Source organism: Tetrahymena thermophila, assembly GCF_000189635.1.
Source record: "Tetrahymena thermophila SB210 genomic scaffold scf_8254375, whole genome shotgun sequence".
In the NCBI taxonomy this organism is placed as follows: domain Eukaryota; phylum Ciliophora; class Oligohymenophorea; order Hymenostomatida; family Tetrahymenidae; genus Tetrahymena; species Tetrahymena thermophila.
The window spans coordinates 13,134-32,168 of record NW_002476159.1 but is presented as its reverse complement, the minus strand read 5'-3'; the positions used below and the strand labels follow the sequence as shown (position 1 = coordinate 32,168).

Below are 19,035 nucleotides of genomic sequence, written 5' to 3'. Positions count from 1 at the left end.
CTAATGAATAATTAAATATATTTATTTATTAACAGTAAATAAAAGATTGAATAAAAAAATTGTATAATCTTTGTATATTTTTTGTAATTAAAACCATTTTCGGAAAAATTAATTGATTTAATATCATAGTTTAATTATTATTAAAACAAATAATTAAAATTTTTTATATATTAAGGATTTTTTTATAATGAAAACTACATAAAATCAAACCGATTTCTTTATATATTATTAAAATATTATTTTCAAAAAATATAATTTGAAATAATAAAAAAATAAATATTAAGAAATTCTACTATTTATTATAAAAATTATTTTCCTGATTATCAGATCAGTCATTTATCTTATAAATATATTTCAATATACTATATTAATTGTCATATTTTTTCTAAACTTAGTTTCCAATAATAATTCATCTCCATTAAGCTTGTTATTACTTATTATTTTTAAAATATATTTTATTTATACAAATCAAATGTTATTTTAAGAATTTAAATTTCTTCAAAATTACTTTAAATAAAGATTTAAAGTGGAGAGAGTAAGACATTTAGCTACTTCGGAAGCTAGTGCTTTCGCCCCATCAGGGCCTATATTGTTTGATCTAATTAAAATTTACAAAAATACTTAAATAAATATATATTCTTTTATTTTTTGATTTTTTTAATTATTTATTTAAACTATAAATTGAGAAAATGTGTAAAAAATTACTAGAGGTGAAGGGTTAAAGTGGAGAGAGTAGGACATTTAGCTATTTCGGAAGCTACTGCTTTCGCCCCATCTGGGCCTATATTGTTTGATCTAATTAAAATTTACAAAAATACTTAAATAAATATATATTCTTTTATTTTTTGATTTTTTTAATTATTTATTTAAACTATAAATTGAGAAAATGTGTAAAAAATTACTATAGCCAAAGGCTTAAAGTGGAGAGAGTAGGACATTTAGCTATTTCGGAAGCTACTGCTTTCGCCCCATCTGGGCCTATATTGTTTGATCTAATTAAAATTTACAAAAATACTTAAATAAATATATATTCTTTTATTTTTTGATTTTTTTAATTATTTATTTAAACTATAAATTGAGAAAATGTGTAAAAAATTACTCAAGATCAAGGGTTAAAGTGGAGAGAGTAGGACATTTAGCTATTTCGGAAGCTACTGCTTTCGCCCCATCTGGGCCTATATTGTTATTACTAATTAAAATTTACAAAAATACTTAAATAAATATATATTCTTTTATTTTTTGATTTTTTTAATTATTTATTTAAACTATAAATTGAGAAAATGTGTAAAAAATTACTAGAGGTGAAGGGTTAAAGTGGAGAGAGTAGGACATTTAGCTATTTCGGAAGCTACTGCTTTCGCCCCATATGGGCCTATATTGTTTGGTCTAATTAAAATTTACAAATTTATGATTATAAGTTTAGAAATGAAAACAAATATTAATAATTGATATTAAATATTTTTGATTAAAAATAAAATTACAAATTAAAATTAACTATCTTGCAATATTAGAAACTAGAGGGAGTCTATTTTTATGTAAAAAATAAAATAAAAAATATGAAAACCGCAATTTCTCGTCTAAAGTGGTTTTTTTTTAAATCAATAACTTAATGGAGGTTTTTATAAAACTCTCAATTAAGGAAGTGGTTTTATTTTCAAATGCAAATAACGAGAATTGGAGAAATTACGGTAATTTAATATATTTACGTTTTAAAAAGAAGTAATTTCTTTAGAATAAAATTAATATCCATATTTTTAATGCAGATCAGCAATAATAGAAGATAAATTCTTTCTTTTTTCCTGATTAAATGCAACAGTATTTAGAATTATATCATAGATTTTTGTGTTTCTTTTTATCAATTCATTTTTTACAAGATGACTTGGTTCAAAAGGAATTTTAAAGCCATGTAGGGAATCAAGATTTTTTTATTTAAGAGATGGTTCCAATGTTTCAAAATTGTCTATAACAGCTAAACAAACTCCTAGTGAAAAGATTTCGCTCTATTGGATTTTAAATAAATCAAATATTTAATAAAATTAATTAATATTATTTATTTTACCTAGAATGTATATAACAAGGTGTTAAATATCTCAGGTGATATATATCCAAGAGAGCCACACTTTTTATTATATTCTTAATTGTTTTTTTTTTAATTAAAAAAATTTTACTGCTCCTTTAATAGGCTTGTAGTCTTTAACAAAATCTCCATTAATTATAATCCAATTATAAAACATTTTTCTTGCTTAATCAAAGTCAGCTAATTATTTAAAAAAATATATTAAGAAAAACAGATAAATATATAACTATAGATTTAATTACTTAGTTTTATGATTGGAACTTAAGATTGATTGTCTATATAAAGGATATTCTCAAGCTTAATATCTCTATGGACAATATGATTGTAATGTAAGTAGTTAATAACATCAATTACTTAAATAGCTATTTGCATTTTCTCTTCATCATTGAGCTAAATCTTATCTTTCTTCAATCTGTTAAAGTATTGCTTTAAGTTACCTAATAAAATCAAGACAAATAATTTATTTATTTTTTCTAAATTAATTTATTTAATACCAGAACATTTTTCAATTTCATACACAACGAAGTCCTCTTTCTTGGTAACATCTAGGTAAAAGAAACCATAGAACTTGATTACAAGAGGCATTTAGCAATCTCTGATTATTCCAATTTCTCGAACAATTTCATGTTTGGATGAAACTCTCTAAATTTTTAAAGCTGAGTGTCTTTTTTATGATTTGTTATAAACTCCAAGAATTAAACCAGTAGCCCCAACAGAAATGAATTCGAAATTAGAATCATATTCAGTCTTTTTTGAGAGTAAATCGAGAATAATTTGATATTCAAATATTTAAAAAGGCTTTTCTTTCAGCTATTTAAATTCTTAAATCAACATTTCAAATTTTTAATCCTAAAATACATTTTCAAATGAAATAATAAATGATATAGATCATTAAATTTAAACTTAATGATTACCTTATAGATTTAAGAAATTTATAGGAGTTCAATTTCTTATTTCTTTGATTTTTCTACTACACTGTTCTAAATTTAAGAGAGCTATTCTGCTTTTTTCTGCAATTATTTCTTTACAAAAAAAACTAATTTATGATTCATAAAAATAATAAAATTTACCTTATTTAATATGGATGAAATCTCTACATCTAAGTAGTTTTAATTCGAAGCAATAAACTGAATTAGTAAATCTACAGGAGGTATACGATTTTTAGGAGCGAATTCTATACATTGCTTGGCTACCTTGTAAATTTAAGACTGTCTATTTATCTAAAAGCTTGTGAAAATATTCCCAAACTAAATCTCAAACTTTTGCTAATTTGTTGTTTTTGTGAAATCGAAGGTCTGAATGTTATCTAGCTCTAATAGCACTAAACCAACAGAAAATATATCTGACTAAATTATTAAAACAATTTTTTATTTTATTTATCTGTTTGTTTATGGGAGATAAATCATTTTTGAAATAAGATTTGTAATATTTTTTTTTAAAAAAAGCAAATAAAAAAAAAAGGATATAAATGAAGTTAATAGCAAATATTAAACTAAATAAATAATTTACAGCTTTTTTGAATATTCCTTAATCTACTTCTGGTGCACTGTAAGATTGAGTTCCTTTCTATATTTAAATAAAAAATATAAAAAAACAAATCAAAAAGAATTTTAAATACGAATTTGGAAAAAGATATTCTAGATTTGTTGTTCTAGAGTGCAGATGCAAAAGCTAGATCACCTATAATATTTTAATAAAATTTAAGATATAAAACATAATAAAAAGAAAGTTTTTTGAAAGATTTTTAGAATTTATTGAAGCTATTGTTAATTAAAAAGCATCCAAAAACAGAATTTTATCAATTTTATTTTTAAAATTTACAAAAGTTTAAATCTGTTTGTTTGTTTGTTTGCAAATAAATATTTTATATTCAGAATTAAATAGATCAATTTAGTATAATTATTTGTTGAAAATCCTTAAGTTTAGTATAAATTATCTAAGTAACTTTAAAGTTTTTAATTTAATAAGTTAAATAATTTAGTTATTTAAAAATTAATAAATTTCTTGAATAAAACTTTAAATTATACTGAAATGATAATTTTATCTTATTTTTAGATTTAAATTTATGTAATTTAAAATTTAAGAAGCTTTTATTATGACTTACCTTAAACTTATTCTTTTAATTGATTAAATAAAAACTTAAATTATTGTTTTTTTTAACTTTTTTAAAAAGTAAAATTTGATTTTTCCCTAAGGTTTTAAATTATGGCATCTAATTAATCATGGTAAATAAAAAATAGATGGAAATTGATTGATGGATAATAGTATTTAAGATTAAAATCTAACTAGCATATAAAAGCTGGGCATTTATATAGTTTAATAAGATAAATTATAATACTAAAATTACAAATGATTTGATTGTTTTTGATGAAATTGGATGAATGTCTGAAGAGGAATTAACTTATTTATGTAAATTAAAATTTTAAATTTATAAATTTTTTTATTTTTTTTAGGCTATTTATTAAATTATAAAAGTATGAGTTATTTAAATATAAAAACAATAATTAAATCTATCTAACTATCTCTTATTAAGGTTAAAAAAACTTTTTCAAAATATTATTTTATAAAACATATAAGATATAATTATTCAAACATTTAATATTTATTCATCATTTTTCGCAACTTGTTTATCATAAGAGTAATATTTTAAAGACAACTAATCTTTTTAATTTAAGACACTTGCTTTTTACTTTCAATTTTTATTATTTATTCAATTATTCAAAACTTTTATAAAAAATTTGTGTAAATTTTAAATAAACATTAAATAAAATAAACTTTTAAATTAAAAATTTAAATTAATAAATAAAATAAAATTAGTGGAATAAAAAAAGATAAATAAATAAATCATAAAAAAGCTATCAAATAAATTCAAAGAGCTTTATTGTTTTAAATTAGTTTTTATCATTAAAAATTTCACAAATCAAAATAAATAAACTGTTATTACTCAAGATCAAGTGTCAAATTTGAGAGATTAATGTACTTTGCTAAAGCAGAACCTAAGCCTAATGCATCAATTGCACCAATTTAATTGACACTTTTTAAATATTGAAGAATAAATATATAATTTGTTAGTTAATTAGAAGGAAAAAATGAAGAAAAAAGATGAAATAATAAGATTAATGAAAAATAAAATCAAAAGTTAAAATAAAATGATGAGCTGTTAAATTAGAAAAGAAAGAACAAAAAAGCAAACAAGTTCAATAAAAAGAAATAGAAAAAATAGCTTTCATTATTGTTTTTAATTAGTTTTACCATAAAAATTTCACAATCCAATATAAATAAACTGTTCTTACCAAAGTTTAAGTGTCAAATTTGAAAGGTTAAGGCTCTTTGCTAAAGCAGAACCTAAGCCTGTTGCACCTTCATCACCAATTTAATTGCCACTTATTAAATATTGAAGAAAAAATAAATAATTTATCTGTTAATTAGAATGAAAAAATGAAGAAAATATATGAAAAAATAAGATAAATAAAAAATAAATGCAAGAGTTAAAAATAAAAGGATGAGTTAAATTAACAAAGAAAGAAGAAAAAAAGCAAGCACAATAAAAAGAAAAAGAAAAAAGAGCTTTATTGTTTTAAATTAGTTTTATAATTAAAAATATCACAATCCAAAACAAAAAAACTGTTTTTACTAAAGGTCAAGTGTCAAATTTGAGAGATAAATGCAATTTGCTAAAGCAGAACCTAAGCCTGATGTACCAATTGCACCAATTTTATTCTAACTTTTTAAATATTGAAGAAAAAATATGTCATTAAATAGTTAATTAATTAGAAGAAAAAATATGAAATATTAAATAAGATTAATTAATAAATAATAAAAGCAAAAGTTGAAAATAAAATGATGAGTTAAATTAACAAAGAAATAACAACAAAAAGCAAGCAAGCGCAATAAAAAGATAAAGAAAAATGAGCTTTATTGTTTTTAATTAGTTTTTATAATTAAAAATATCACAATCCAAAACAAATAAACATTTTTTACGAAAGGTCAAGTGTCAAATTTGAGAGATTAATGCAATTTGCTAAAGCAGAACTTAAGCCTGATGCACCAATTGCACCAATTTAATTGCAACTTTTTAAATATTGAAAAAAAATATGTCATTAAATAGTTAATTAGAAGGAAAAAATGAAGAAAAAATATGAAATATTAAATAAGATTAATTAATAATAAAGCAAAAGTTGAAAAAATAAAATGATGAGTTAAATTATTAGAGGAAAATTAAAAATAAGATTTTTAAAGTACTTGTAAAACTAATAAATACATAATAAAACAAAAGAAATATATTATAAATATAATAAAATTTAATTTTAAGTTGTATTCTGAGTGCATTTATATGTGCGAGTATTTCTATTCTATTCTATCACCAATTAAATTGTTACTTTTTAAATATTGAAAAAAAAATATGTCATTAAATAGTTAATTAGAAGGAAAAAATATGAAATAATAAATAAGATTAATTAATTAATAATAAAAGCAAAAGTTGAAAATAAAATGATGAGTTAAATTAGTAAAGAAAGAACAAAAAAAAGCAAGCAAGCACAATAAAAAGAAAAAGAAAAAAGAGCTTTATTGTTTTTAATTAGTTTTTATAATTCAAAATATCACAATCCAAAACAAATAAACTGTTTTTACAAAAGAAGAAGTGTCAAATTTGAGAGATTAATGCAATTTGCTAAAGCAGAACCTAAGCCTGATACACCCATTGCACCAATTTTATTCCTACTTTTTAAATATTGAAGAAAAAATATATCATTAAATAGTTAATTAGAAGGAAAAAATATGAAATAATAAATAAGATTAATTAACTAATAATAAAAGCAAAAGTTGAAAATAAAATGATGAGTTAAATTAACAAAGAAAGAAAAAAAAAAGCAAGCACAATAAATAGAAAAAGAAAAATGAACTTTATTGTTTTTAATTAGTTTTAATAATTAAAAATATCTCAATCCAAAACAAATTAACTGTTTTTACCCAAGATAAAGTGTCAAATTTGAGAGATTAATGCAATTTGCTAAAGTAGAACCTAAGCCTGATGTACCTTTATCACCAATTTAATTGCCACTTTTTAAATATTGAAGAAAAAATATATCATTAAATAGTTAATTAGAAGGAAAAAATGAAGAAAAAAATGAAATAATAAATAAGATTAATTAATTAATAATAAAAGCAAAAGTTGAAAATAAAATGATGAGTTAAATTAACAAAGAAAGAACAAAAAAAAGCAAGCAAGCACAATAAAAAGAAAAAGAAAAAAGAGCTTTATTGTATTTAATTAGTTTTTATAATTAAAAATATCACAATCCAAAACAAATAAACTGTTTTTACCCAAGGTTAAGTTTCAAATTTGAGAGATTAATGCAATTTGCTAAAGCAGATCCTAAGCCTGATGCATATTCATCATCAATTTAATTTTCACTTTTTAAATATTGAAGAAAAAATATATCATAAAATAGAATAAGTTGCCATATAAATTTACAAAAAGCGAGTTTTATATACCAGTTTTTACATTTTATAAAATTAAAATTTTAAATATATTTTATGAATTTTTTTCATCATTTTTGAGTTCGTAAAATTTTTAAAAATTTATATTTTCAAAAAAATGATATGCTTTTATAATATCCGATATGTATATATTATTTCAAATTTTACATTTTGTGAATTTAAAGCTTTCTAAAAACTCAAAAATAAAGCTGTTTTAAGCTAATTTATTTAGCTTTATTTATTATGTTATTAAGATATGTTACATTTCGCCTTTTAGAAATTAAATAGGCATTTCACTCTTGTTAATTAGAAGGGAAAAATGAAGAAAAAATATGAAATAATAAGATTAGTTGATAATTAATAAAATTTGCAAAGAGTGAATAAATAAGAAATCATAATAAAAAGAAAAAGGAAAATAAATAAATTAAAAGAGCTTTAATGTTTTAAATTAAGTTTTATAATTAAAAATATTGCAATCCAAAACAAATAAACTGCTTTTATTAAGTGTAAGTTTTAATAGCAAAAAATCAAGAAAAAATATCAAATAATAAAAAATAAATAATAATAATTAAAAATTGAAATAAAAATTAAGTTAAAATAACTAAAAAATTTTTATTTTAATAAAAATCAATAAATAATAATGATAATTCTTTTTTAAAAATTATTTATTTAAATAAATTGAAAATTTAATAAACAAAAATAATAATAATATTAATAATAATAATATAAATAATAATTATAAATAAAATATACGAGAGATCAATATGGAGAACTTAATGAGATAAAAGTGAAGAGCTTAAAAACTTTTTTTATTAATTTATATAAATTTAAAGGATATTAATAAAAAAATTAATAATTACTTCTTCTAATTTGTTATATTTTTTAATCTATTATAACATTTATTTTTTTATTTTCAAAAATATTGAATAGCAAGCAATTTATGAAATTTAATTAATTAATTATAAATGGATAAAAAGAACAAATAAATATTTATTTATCAAATATTAATTTATATATTTTGTTTTATGAAGAGATATATATCACAGAAAAATTAATTTAACATTCATTATTTAAACTTAATATTTGTATTCAAAATAAATACTTAAAAATATATATAGTAGGAATTAGATATTGCGAGTTATTTAGTCATATTTGAAAAAATTCTAGTAGTTAATGCTCTTTTAGAAATTTTCTTATTACTTTAAATTTTTATGATTCATTCATTTTGTAACAACTTTTATAATATATTTATGTAAATTTTTAAAAAATATTAAATAAAATAAACTTTTAAATTAAAAATTATTCCTTAAATTAATTATTAAATAAATAAAATAACATTAGAGGAAGAAAAAAGATAAAAAAAATAAATCTAATAAAAGCTATCAAATAAATTCAAGGAGCTTTTTTGTTTAACATTCATTTTTATAATTAAGAATATCACAATCCAAAACAAATAAATTGTTTTTACGAAAGCTGAAGTCTCAAATTTGATAGATTAATACAATTGGCTAATGCAGAACCTAAGCCTGATGCACCCATTGCACCAATTTAATTACCACTTTTTAAATATTGAAGAAAAAATATGTCATTAAATAGTTAATTAGAAGGAAAAAATGAAGAAAAAATATGAAATAATAAATAAGATTAATTAATTAATAATAAAAGCAAAAGTTAAAAGTAAAATGATGAGTTAAATTAATAAAGAACAAACAAAAAAAAGCAAGTACAATAACAAGAAAAAGAAAAAAGAGCTTTATTGTTTTTAATTAGTTTTTATAATTAAAAATATCACAATCAAAGACAAATAAACTGTTTTTACGCAAGGTCAAGTGTCAAATTTGAGAGATTAATGCAATTTGCTAATGCAGAACCTAAGCCTGATGCACCTTCATCACCAATTTAATTCAATCTTTTTAAATATTGAAGAAAAAATATATCGTTAAATAGTTAATTAGAAAGAAAATCTGAGAAAAAATATGAAATAATAAATAAGATTAATTAATAATAAAAGCAAAAGTTGAAAATAAAATGATGTGTTAAAATAACATACAAAGAACAAAAAAAAAGCAAGTACAATAAAAAGAAAAAGAAAAAAGTGCTTTATTTTTTTTAATTAGACCAATAAATTTTTAAATTATTAATTAGAGGCAATTTACAAAATAAATATGTCTATATATTTAATAATACAAAAACAAATAAAATTTATAAAACTAATATAAAATATTCTATTTAAGATGTATTCTGAGTGCATTTATATGTGCGAGTATTTCTATTCTATTCTGAACCAATTTAATTCAATCTTTTTAAATATGAAAAAAAAATATATCATTAAATAGTTAATTAAAAGGAAAAAATGAAGAAAAATATGAAATAATAAATAAGATTAATTAATTAATAATAAAAGCAAAGTTAAAAGTAAAATGATGAGTTAAATTAATAAAGAACAAACAAAAAAAAGCGCGCACAATAAAAAGAAAAAGAAAAAAGAGCTTTATTTTTTTTAATTAGTTTTTATAATTAAAAATATCACAATCAATGTCAAATAAACTGTTTTTACACAAGATAAAGTGTCAAATTTGAGAGATTAATGCAATTTGCTAATGCAGAACCTAAGCCTTATGCACCCATTGCATCAATTTAATTGTCACTTTTTAAATATTGAAGAAAAAATATGTCATTAAATAGTTAAATTAGAAGAAAAAAATGAAGAAAAATATATATGAAATAATAAATAAGATTAATTAATTAATAATAAATGCAAAAGTTCAAAATAAAATGATGAGCTAAATTAACAAAGAAAGAACAAAAAAAAAGCAAGCACAATAAAAAGAAAAAGAAAAAAGAGCTTTATTGTTTTTAATTAGTTTTTATAATTAAAAATATCACAATCCAAAACAAATAAACTGTTTTTACTCAAGGCTAAGTGTCAAATTTGAGAGATTAATGCAATTTGCTAATGCAGAACCTAAGCCTGATGCACCCATTGCACCAATTTAATTACCACTTTTTAAATATTGAAGAAAAAATATCTTTAAATAGTTAATTAGAAGGAAAAAATGAAGAAAAAATATGAAATAATAAATAAGATTAACTAATTAATAATAAAATCAAAATTTAAAAATAAAATAATGAACTAAATTAACAAAGAAAGAACAAAAAAAATGCAAGCACAATAAAAAGAAAAAGAAAAAAGAGCTTTATTGTTTTTAATTAGTTTTTATAATGAAAAATATCACAATCCTAAACAAAAAACTGTTTTTACGCAAGGCCAAGTGTCAAATTTGAGAGATTAATGCAATTTGCGAAAGCAGAACCTAAGCCTGATGCACCCATTGCACCAATTTAATTATCACTTTTTAAATATTGAAGAAAAAATATATCATTAAATAGTTAATTAGAAGGAAAAAATGAAGAAAAATATGAAATAATAAATAATATTAATTAATAATAAAAGCAAAAGTTGAAAATTAAATGATGAGTTAAATTAACAAAGAAATAACAAAAAAAAGCGCGCACAATAAAAAGAAAAAGAAAAAAGAGCTTTATTGTTTTTAATTAGTTTTTATAATTAAAAATATCACAATAAATGTCAAATAAACTGTTTTTACTCAAGATAAAGTGTCAAATTTGAGAGATTAATGCAATTTGCTAATGCAGAACCTAAGCCTTATGCACCCATTGCATCAATTTAATTGTCACTTTTTAAATATTGAAGAAAAAATATGACATTAAATAGTTAAATTAGAAGAAAAAAATGAAGAAAAAATATGAAATAATAAATAAGATTAATTAATTAATGATAAAAGCAAAAGTTCAAAATAAAATGATGAGCTAAATTAACAAAGTAAGAACAAAAAAAAAGCAAGCACAATAAAAAGAAAAAGAAAAAAGAGCTTTATTGTTTTTAATTAGTTTTTATAATTAAAAGTATCACAATTCAAAACAAATAAACTGTTTTTACGCAAGGTCAAGTGTCAAATTTGAGAGATTAATGCAATTTGCGAAAGCAGAACCTAAGCCTGATGCACCGATTGCACCAATTTTATTTTCACTTTTTAAATATTGAAGTAAAAATATATCTTTAAATAGTTAATTAGAAGGAAAAAATGAAGAAAAATATGAAATAATAAATAAGATTAATTAATTAATAATAAAAGCAAAAGTTGAAAATAAAATGATGAGTTAAATTAACAAAGAAAGAACAAAATCACAATCCAAAACAAATAAACTGTTTTTACCAAAGTTCAAGTGTCAAATTTGAGAGATTAATGCAATTTGCTAAAGCAGAACCTAAGTCTGATGCACCTATTGAACCAATTTTTTTCCAACTTTTTAAATATTGAAGAAAAAAATATCATAAAATAGAGTAAGTTGCCATACAAATTTACAATAAGCGAGTTTTATTTACCAGTTTTTATATTTTATAAAATTAAAATTTTAAATATTTTTTATGAATTTTTTTTCATTGTAAAATTTTTCAAAATTTATTTTTTTCAAAAAAAATGATATGTTATAATAATATATATATAGGTATGTAGATATTATTTCAAATTTTACATTTTGTGAATTTAAAGCTTTTTAAAAATTCAAAAATTAAGTTGTTTAAGCGAATTTAGCTTTATTTATTATGTTATTAAGATATGTTACATTTCGCCTATTATAAATTAAACAGGCATCTCACTCTAGTTAATTAGAGGGGGAAAATGAAGAAAAAATTTGAAATAATAAGATTAATTCATAATTAATAAAATTAACAAAGAATGAATAAATAAGAAATCATAATCAAAAGAAAAAGGAAATTAAATTAAAAGAGCTTTAATGTTTTAAATTAAGTTTTATAATTAAAAATATTACAATCCAAAAAAAATAAACTACTTTTATTAAGTGTAAGTTTTAATAGCAAAAAATTAAGAAAAAATATCAAATAATAATAATAAATAATTTAAAATTGAAATGAAAATTAAGTTAAAATAACTAAAAAATTTTTAATTTGATAAAAATCAATAAATAAATATTAATGATAATTCTATTATAAAAATTATTTATTTAAATAAATTGAAAATTAAATATACAAAAAATATTAATAATATTTTTTAATTAAATATACCTCAGATCAATATTGAGAACCTAATGAGATAAAAGTGAAGAGCTTAAAAACTTTTTTTATTAATTTTATATAAATATAAAGGATATTAATAAAAAAATTAATAATTACTTCTTCTAAATTATTATATTCTTTAATCTATTACATCATTTATTTTTTTTTTCAAAAATATTGAATAGCAATTTATCAAATTTAATTATGAGTAGATAAAAAGGAAAAATAAATATAATAATTAATTAATTAATTATCAAATATTAATTTATATATTTTGTTTTATGAAAAGATAGATATCACAGAAAAATTAATTTAACATTCATTATTTAAACTTAATATTTATATTTAAAACAAATACTTAAAAATTTAGTAGGAATTAGATATTGTTAGTTATTTATTTAGTCATATTTGAAAAAATTCTAGTAATCTTCTTAAATATTATAAAAATAATGTTTTTAAGTAGATTTTTCTGTTTTAGCTCTGTAATTTTAGGAATATTTTTTATATCTCTAATTATAGCAATTCCAGGTATTAAATTCTTATGAATGTGGAGAATTAAGAATTTAATTCCTGGATTTGCTATAAATAAAATAGATTAATAAATTTAATAATTTTATTTTGCTTTTTATTAAAAATATTTATTTTATAATTTATAATAGATTTTTATTTTGTAATATTATCAACATGTTTATTTATTTTAAAAGAAAATATTAATTAATTATTTAATAATGAAAGATTTTAAAAAATATAAAAATAAATCTAATTATAAAAATACCCCTAAATAAATCAAAATTTATTTTATGTAATTTCGCATTTTCATTATTTTTTATATCCAATCTCTAGTTCCTACTATATTTCTAATTAAACACTTTAAATAGAAATATTAAGATTTAATAACTAATGTTACGCTGACTTCTCTTACCAAAGTAAATTAAAAAATTCATAATTGATTTATTCTCTTTATCCACTAATAATTAATTAAATTTCCATGGGTTGCATTCAATATTAAAAAAAGAACAACATATAATAGATTAAATATTACTTTAGTTTAAAAGAAGTAATTATTTATTTTTTATCAATATACTTTAAAATTATTTTTATTAATATAAAAAGTTCTTAAACTCTTCATTTAAATCTCACTAGATTCTCAATATTTAACCAACGCCAATGTAAATATTTAATTTTCAGTTCATTAAAAATATTATTTTTCTAATAGAAATTATCCCCTATTTTATTTAGTACATTTTTTTTACAAATGTTTTTTTAGTTATTATGATTTAATTTTTATTTTAATAATATTTTAAATTCATTATCCATTTATTATTATTTAATATTTTTAATTCATTTTTTCCTTCTAAAACATTTATTTGATAAAAAAAGTTTATTAGTTTTGGATTGTAATTTTATATTTATAAAAATCAATTTAATAAAACTCTTATGATTTGTTTATTAGCTTAGCTTTTTATTTGATTAACTTTTCTTTTTCTTTTTTATTATGCTTTTGTTTAATTTTCATCTAGCTTTCTTAATTTAATTTGTTTTTTAATTGTAATATTTGTCAGGGGGAGGTAAATATGAGGAAATTAAAATAAGTCCTTTAAAAAAACAATCTTATCATCATAAGTTATTTATCATGGAAAGTGGTTTCCTATTATTTACCACCTCCCCATTTTTTCTTGTTATTTCATATTTTTCTTCATTTTTAAATTCTAAAATTATAACTTAATAATAATATATTTTTTCTTCAATATTTAAAAAGAGATAAAATTAATGATTAAGATGCATTAAAATATGGTTCTGCTTTAGCAAAATGCACTAATCTCTCAGATTTGACACTTCATCTTCAGTAAATTCAGTTTATTTGTTTTGGATTTTGATTAATATTTTTACTAATATTATTCAATTCAAAACAATAAAACTCTATTGATTTATTTATTTATTTGGTTTACTTTTCTTTTTCTTTTTTATATTACTTGTGTCTATTTTTATTCTATCTTTTCATAATTTAGCTCATTTTTTTTCAACACTTGATTTTATTATTTAATTATTCATTTTTTATTATTTCATATTTTTACTTATTTTTTTCCTTCTAAATAACTAATTTATAATATATTTTTCTTCAATATTTAAAAAGTTTCAATATAATTGGTGATTAAGGTTTATCAAACTTAGTTTCAGCTTTAGCAAATTGCATTAATCTCTCATATTTGACGCTTAATCTTAGGTAAATTCAGTTTATTTGTTTTGGATTATCTATCTTATCTTAATTTAACTAATTTTTTATTTTACCTTTGCTTTTATTATTTATTTATTTATTTATTCATTTCTTATTATTTCATATTTTTTCTTCATTTTTCCCTTCTAAATAACTTATTAATTAATAATATATTTTTTCTTCAATGTTTAAAAAGATATAATCCTATTCACGATTAAGGTGCGTTAAACTTAGGCTCTGCTTTAGCAAATGCACTAATCTCTCAGATTTGACACTTCATCTTAAGTAAATTCAGTTTATATGTTTTGGGTTGTGATAATTTTACTAAAAAATTTAATTTAAAACAATAAAACTCTTTTGATTTGTTTATTAGATTTCCTTTTATTTTTATTTTTTATTGCAATTGTGTCTATTTTCTTTTATCTTTTCATTATTTAACTCATTTTTTTTTTCCAACATTTGCTTTTATTATTATTTATTTATTAATTCATTTTTTATAATAAAATATTTTTTTTTTCATTTTTCACTTGTAAATAACTTATTAATATAATATATTCTCTTCAATATTTAAAAAGTAAATGTTTAATTGGTGGTTAAGGTGCATCAAACTTAATTTTTGCTTTAGCAAATTGCACTAATCTATCAAATTTGACACTTTGTCTTAAGTAAATTCAGTTTATCTATTTTGGATTGTGATATATATTTTTACTTCTTTAATTCAATTTAAAACAATAAAACTCTTTCATTTGTTTATTAGATTTGTATTTGATTTAGTTTTCTTTTTCTATATTATTTTACCTACTCATATCTATTTTTCTTAAACTTTTCATAATTTAGCTCTCTTTTTTTCAACATTTGCTTTTATTTTTTATTTATTATATTTTTCATATGTTTTCTTCATTTTTCCCTTCAAATAACTTATTAATTAAATATATATTTTTTCAATGTTTAAAAAGATCTAATCCTATTCAAGAGTAAGATGCATCAAACTTAGGTTCTGCTTTAGCAAAGTGCACTAATCTCTCAAATTTGTAACTAAATCTTAAGTAAATTCACATTATCTTTATATATTTTTACTTAATAAATTAAATTTAAAACAATAAAACTCTTTTGATTTGTTATTTTAATTTACTTTTATTTTTCTTTTTTATAGTTTTTTTTCAACAATTGTTTTGATTAGTTATTAATTTCTTATTATTTAATATTTTTTCTTCATTTTTCCTTTCTAAAAAATTTATTAATTATATATTTTTTCTTCAATATTTAAAAAGTAGTTGTTTAATTGGTGGTTAAGGTGCATCAAACTTAATTTCTGCTTTAGCATATTGCACTAATCTATCAAAATTTGCACTTAGTCTTGAGTAAATTCAGTTTATCTGTTTTGGATTGTGATATATATTTTTGCTTATAAAATTCAATTTAAAACAATAAAACTCTTTAATTTGTTTATTAGATTTGTATTTGATTTACTTTTTTTTCTATTTTATGTTACTCTTGTCTATTTTTCTTCTGTGTTTTCATAATTTAACTCATTTTTTTCAAAGTTTTCTTTTATTATTTATTTATTTATTTATTGATTTTTTACAATATCATATTTTTTTTTAATTTTTCCCTTCTAAATAATTTATTAATAATATATTTTTTCTTCAATATTTAAAAAGGAACAAAAGTATTTTTGATTATGGTGCATTTTAATTGGGTTCCGCTTTAGCAAATTGCACTAATCTCTCAAATTTGACACTTAATCTTTAGTAAATTCAGTTTATTTGTTTTGGATTATGATATATATATATATATATATTTTTTTTTTTTCGAATTCAATTTAAAATAATAAAATTATTTAGATTTGTTTATTTGATTTACTTTTTTTTTTCTTTTTTATTGCACTAGTGTCTATTTTTCTTCTATTTTTTCATAATTAAACTCATTTTTTTTCAACATTTGATTTAGATTTATTTATTCATTTCTTATTTTTTCTTCATTTTTCCCTCCTAAATAACTTATTAATTAATAATATATTTCTTCTTCAATGTTTAAAAAGAAACAATTCTATTCGTTGTTTAGAAGGATCATACTTAGGTTCTGCTTTAGCAAATTGCGCTAATCTCTCAAATTTGACACTTTATCTTGGGTAAATTTAGTTTATTTGTTTTTGATTGTTATATTTTTACTTAATAAATAAATTTAAAGCAATAAAACTCTTTTGATTTGTTTATTTGATTTACTTTTCTTTTTCTTTTTTATTGTATTCGTGTCTATTTTTCGTCTATCTTTTCAAATTTTAACTAAATTTTTCAACAAATGCTTTTATTATTTATTAATTCATTTCTTATTATTTCATATTTTTCTCTTCTAAATAACTTATTAATTATATATTTTTTTTTCAATATTTAAAAAGATTTAATTGTATTGTTGAGTCAGGCGCATCAAGATTAGGTTTTGCTTTAGCAAAATGCACTAATCTCTCAAGTTTGGCACTTTAACTTGAGTAAATTCAGTTTATATGTTTTGGATTTTGATATATGTTTTTACTTATAAAATTGAATTTAAAACAATAAAACTCTTTTGATTTGTTTATTTTTATTTTAATTTTGTACTTACTTTTGTATATTTTTCTTCTATCAATCTTAATTTAACTCATTTTTTTATTTTCAATATTTATTTTTATTATTTCATATTTTTTCTTAATTTTTTCCTACTAAATAACTTGCTAATTATATATTTTTTCTTCAATATTTAAAAAGTTCTAATTCTATAGGTGAAAAAGGTGCATCAAAATTAGGTTCTGCTTTAGCAAATTGCAATAATCTCTAAAAATTGAGACTTTAACTTAAGTAAATTCAGTTTATTTGTTAGTTATAAAATAAAATTTAAAACAATAAAACTCTTTTAATTTGTTTATTAACTTTTTATTTGATTTATTTATCTTTTTCTTTTTTATTCAGCTTTAATTTAATATAAAATAAAAGGATTTGTGGTTTATCAAAATCAAATAAAAATTAATTAAAAAGTAAGTGTCTTAAATCAAAAAGATTAGTTGTCTTAAAAATCATAATCTGGTGATAGTCAAGCAGTGAAAAAGGATGAATAAATAAAAAATATTAGAATAATAGAAAATAATATGTTTTGTTATATAAAATTTTTTAATAAGATAATTTATTTAACCTAAAATATAAAAAGATAGATAGATAGATAATATATAGATTTATTATTATTATTTTTATATTTATGAATATTAATTAACTTTTACTGAGTTAATTAATAGCTTATAAAATAAATAAATGAAAATTTACAATTAAATTTACTTTAATAAATGAATTTCTGTAAAACCAGCCCTCAGTTTTTACCAAAAACAATAAAAGTTTTAACCTTAAATATTATCCCATAACATATTAAGGATTAAATTGCAACCCCTGAATTTTTATTTATTATTTATTTGTCATGAGTAATTAGATAACATGATTGAAAACACTCAAATATATTTTTTTATTTTAACCTTGATGATTATTTATTCTACAAATGAGTGACTATTTTTACTAAGATTTTGAAATCAGGGTAGTGTAAAAAAAATTTATTTTACTTTGAAAATTTGAGAATATAAAAATTGAATAGAAAAATGAGATATATTGATATAAATTAAAATGATTAATATTATTAATTAAATTCTATTATAAAATTATTTATTTTTATATAAATCAAATTCAAACGCATCAGCCATTCAAAAATATAGTGATCTCAATTTACTAAATTTTTGAATGGCATTTGGCTATACTGTCAAAGTCTTATTATTTAATAAATAAATAAATAACAATTATCACTCATTTAATAATATTTGTTAAACTAATATGCATAAAATAAATATGACTGAATATCTTAAAATATGTATTAAAAATAGATTTCTTAAATTACTGCAAATTTATTAAATTCAAAATACTTCGCATAATTCATAAAAATAATAATTTTATATAAAAATATTTTGAATTAATTTATATTATTTTTTTGTCGATATTATTATTAATCTGAAAAATGTATTATTTAATTTTTCAATTAACTATTTCTCTGTATGAGATCATCTTTTCTTATCCCATAGCTTAAATAATAGAGATAAGAATATCTTTTTAGCTTTCAAAGTCACTTCTCAGTTTTTCCACCATTTGTAACTCA

The 19,035-nt window shown here is 19.2% G+C and overlaps 3 protein-coding genes across 3 annotated transcripts in view; all 3 read right to left on the bottom strand. All coding sequences in view use genetic code 6, as the record gives it.

The window, feature by feature from the left end:
• Positions 1 to 354: 354 nt before the first annotated feature.
• TTHERM_001318501 (kinase domain protein) lies at positions 355 to 3,483 on the bottom strand (the record flags this gene model as incomplete). The annotated part of the gene is made up of 14 exons (XM_012800200.1): positions 355 to 433; positions 509 to 598; positions 706 to 795; positions 903 to 992; positions 1,100 to 1,189; positions 1,297 to 1,386; positions 1,482 to 1,525; positions 1,707 to 2,000; positions 2,060 to 2,119; positions 2,169 to 2,257; positions 2,320 to 2,514; positions 2,572 to 2,926; positions 2,992 to 3,099; positions 3,148 to 3,483. The coding sequence occupies 14 exons, from the start codon at positions 3,481 to 3,483 to the stop codon at positions 355 to 357; spliced, it is 2,010 nt and encodes a 669-aa protein (XP_012655654.1).
• A 1,507-nt stretch (positions 3,484 to 4,990) lies between these two features.
• On the bottom strand, positions 4,991 to 12,234 carry TTHERM_001318490 (kinase domain protein; the record flags this gene model as incomplete). Its single annotated transcript, XM_012800199.1, has 16 exons — positions 4,991 to 5,111; positions 5,371 to 5,460; positions 5,712 to 5,801; positions 6,059 to 6,148; positions 6,710 to 6,799; positions 7,049 to 7,138; positions 7,403 to 7,492; positions 9,027 to 9,116; positions 9,378 to 9,467; positions 10,116 to 10,205; positions 10,472 to 10,561; positions 10,821 to 10,910; positions 11,167 to 11,256; positions 11,520 to 11,609; positions 11,797 to 11,886; positions 12,206 to 12,234. The coding sequence occupies 16 exons, from the start codon at positions 12,232 to 12,234 to the stop codon at positions 4,991 to 4,993; spliced, it is 1,410 nt and encodes a 469-aa protein (XP_012655653.1).
• A 6,680-nt stretch (positions 12,235 to 18,914) lies between these two features.
• Positions 18,915 to 19,035, bottom strand: part of TTHERM_01318480 (eukaryotic translation initiation factor 5A) — a gene marked incomplete at both ends in the record, with an annotated part of 555 nt that continues 434 nt past the window's right edge. Inside the window, one exon of the mRNA XM_001024749.3 lies at positions 18,915 to 19,035. This exon is cut by the window's right edge and continues 434 nt beyond it. Within this exon, the coding sequence (XP_001024749.3) occupies positions 18,915 to 19,035 (121 nt within the window).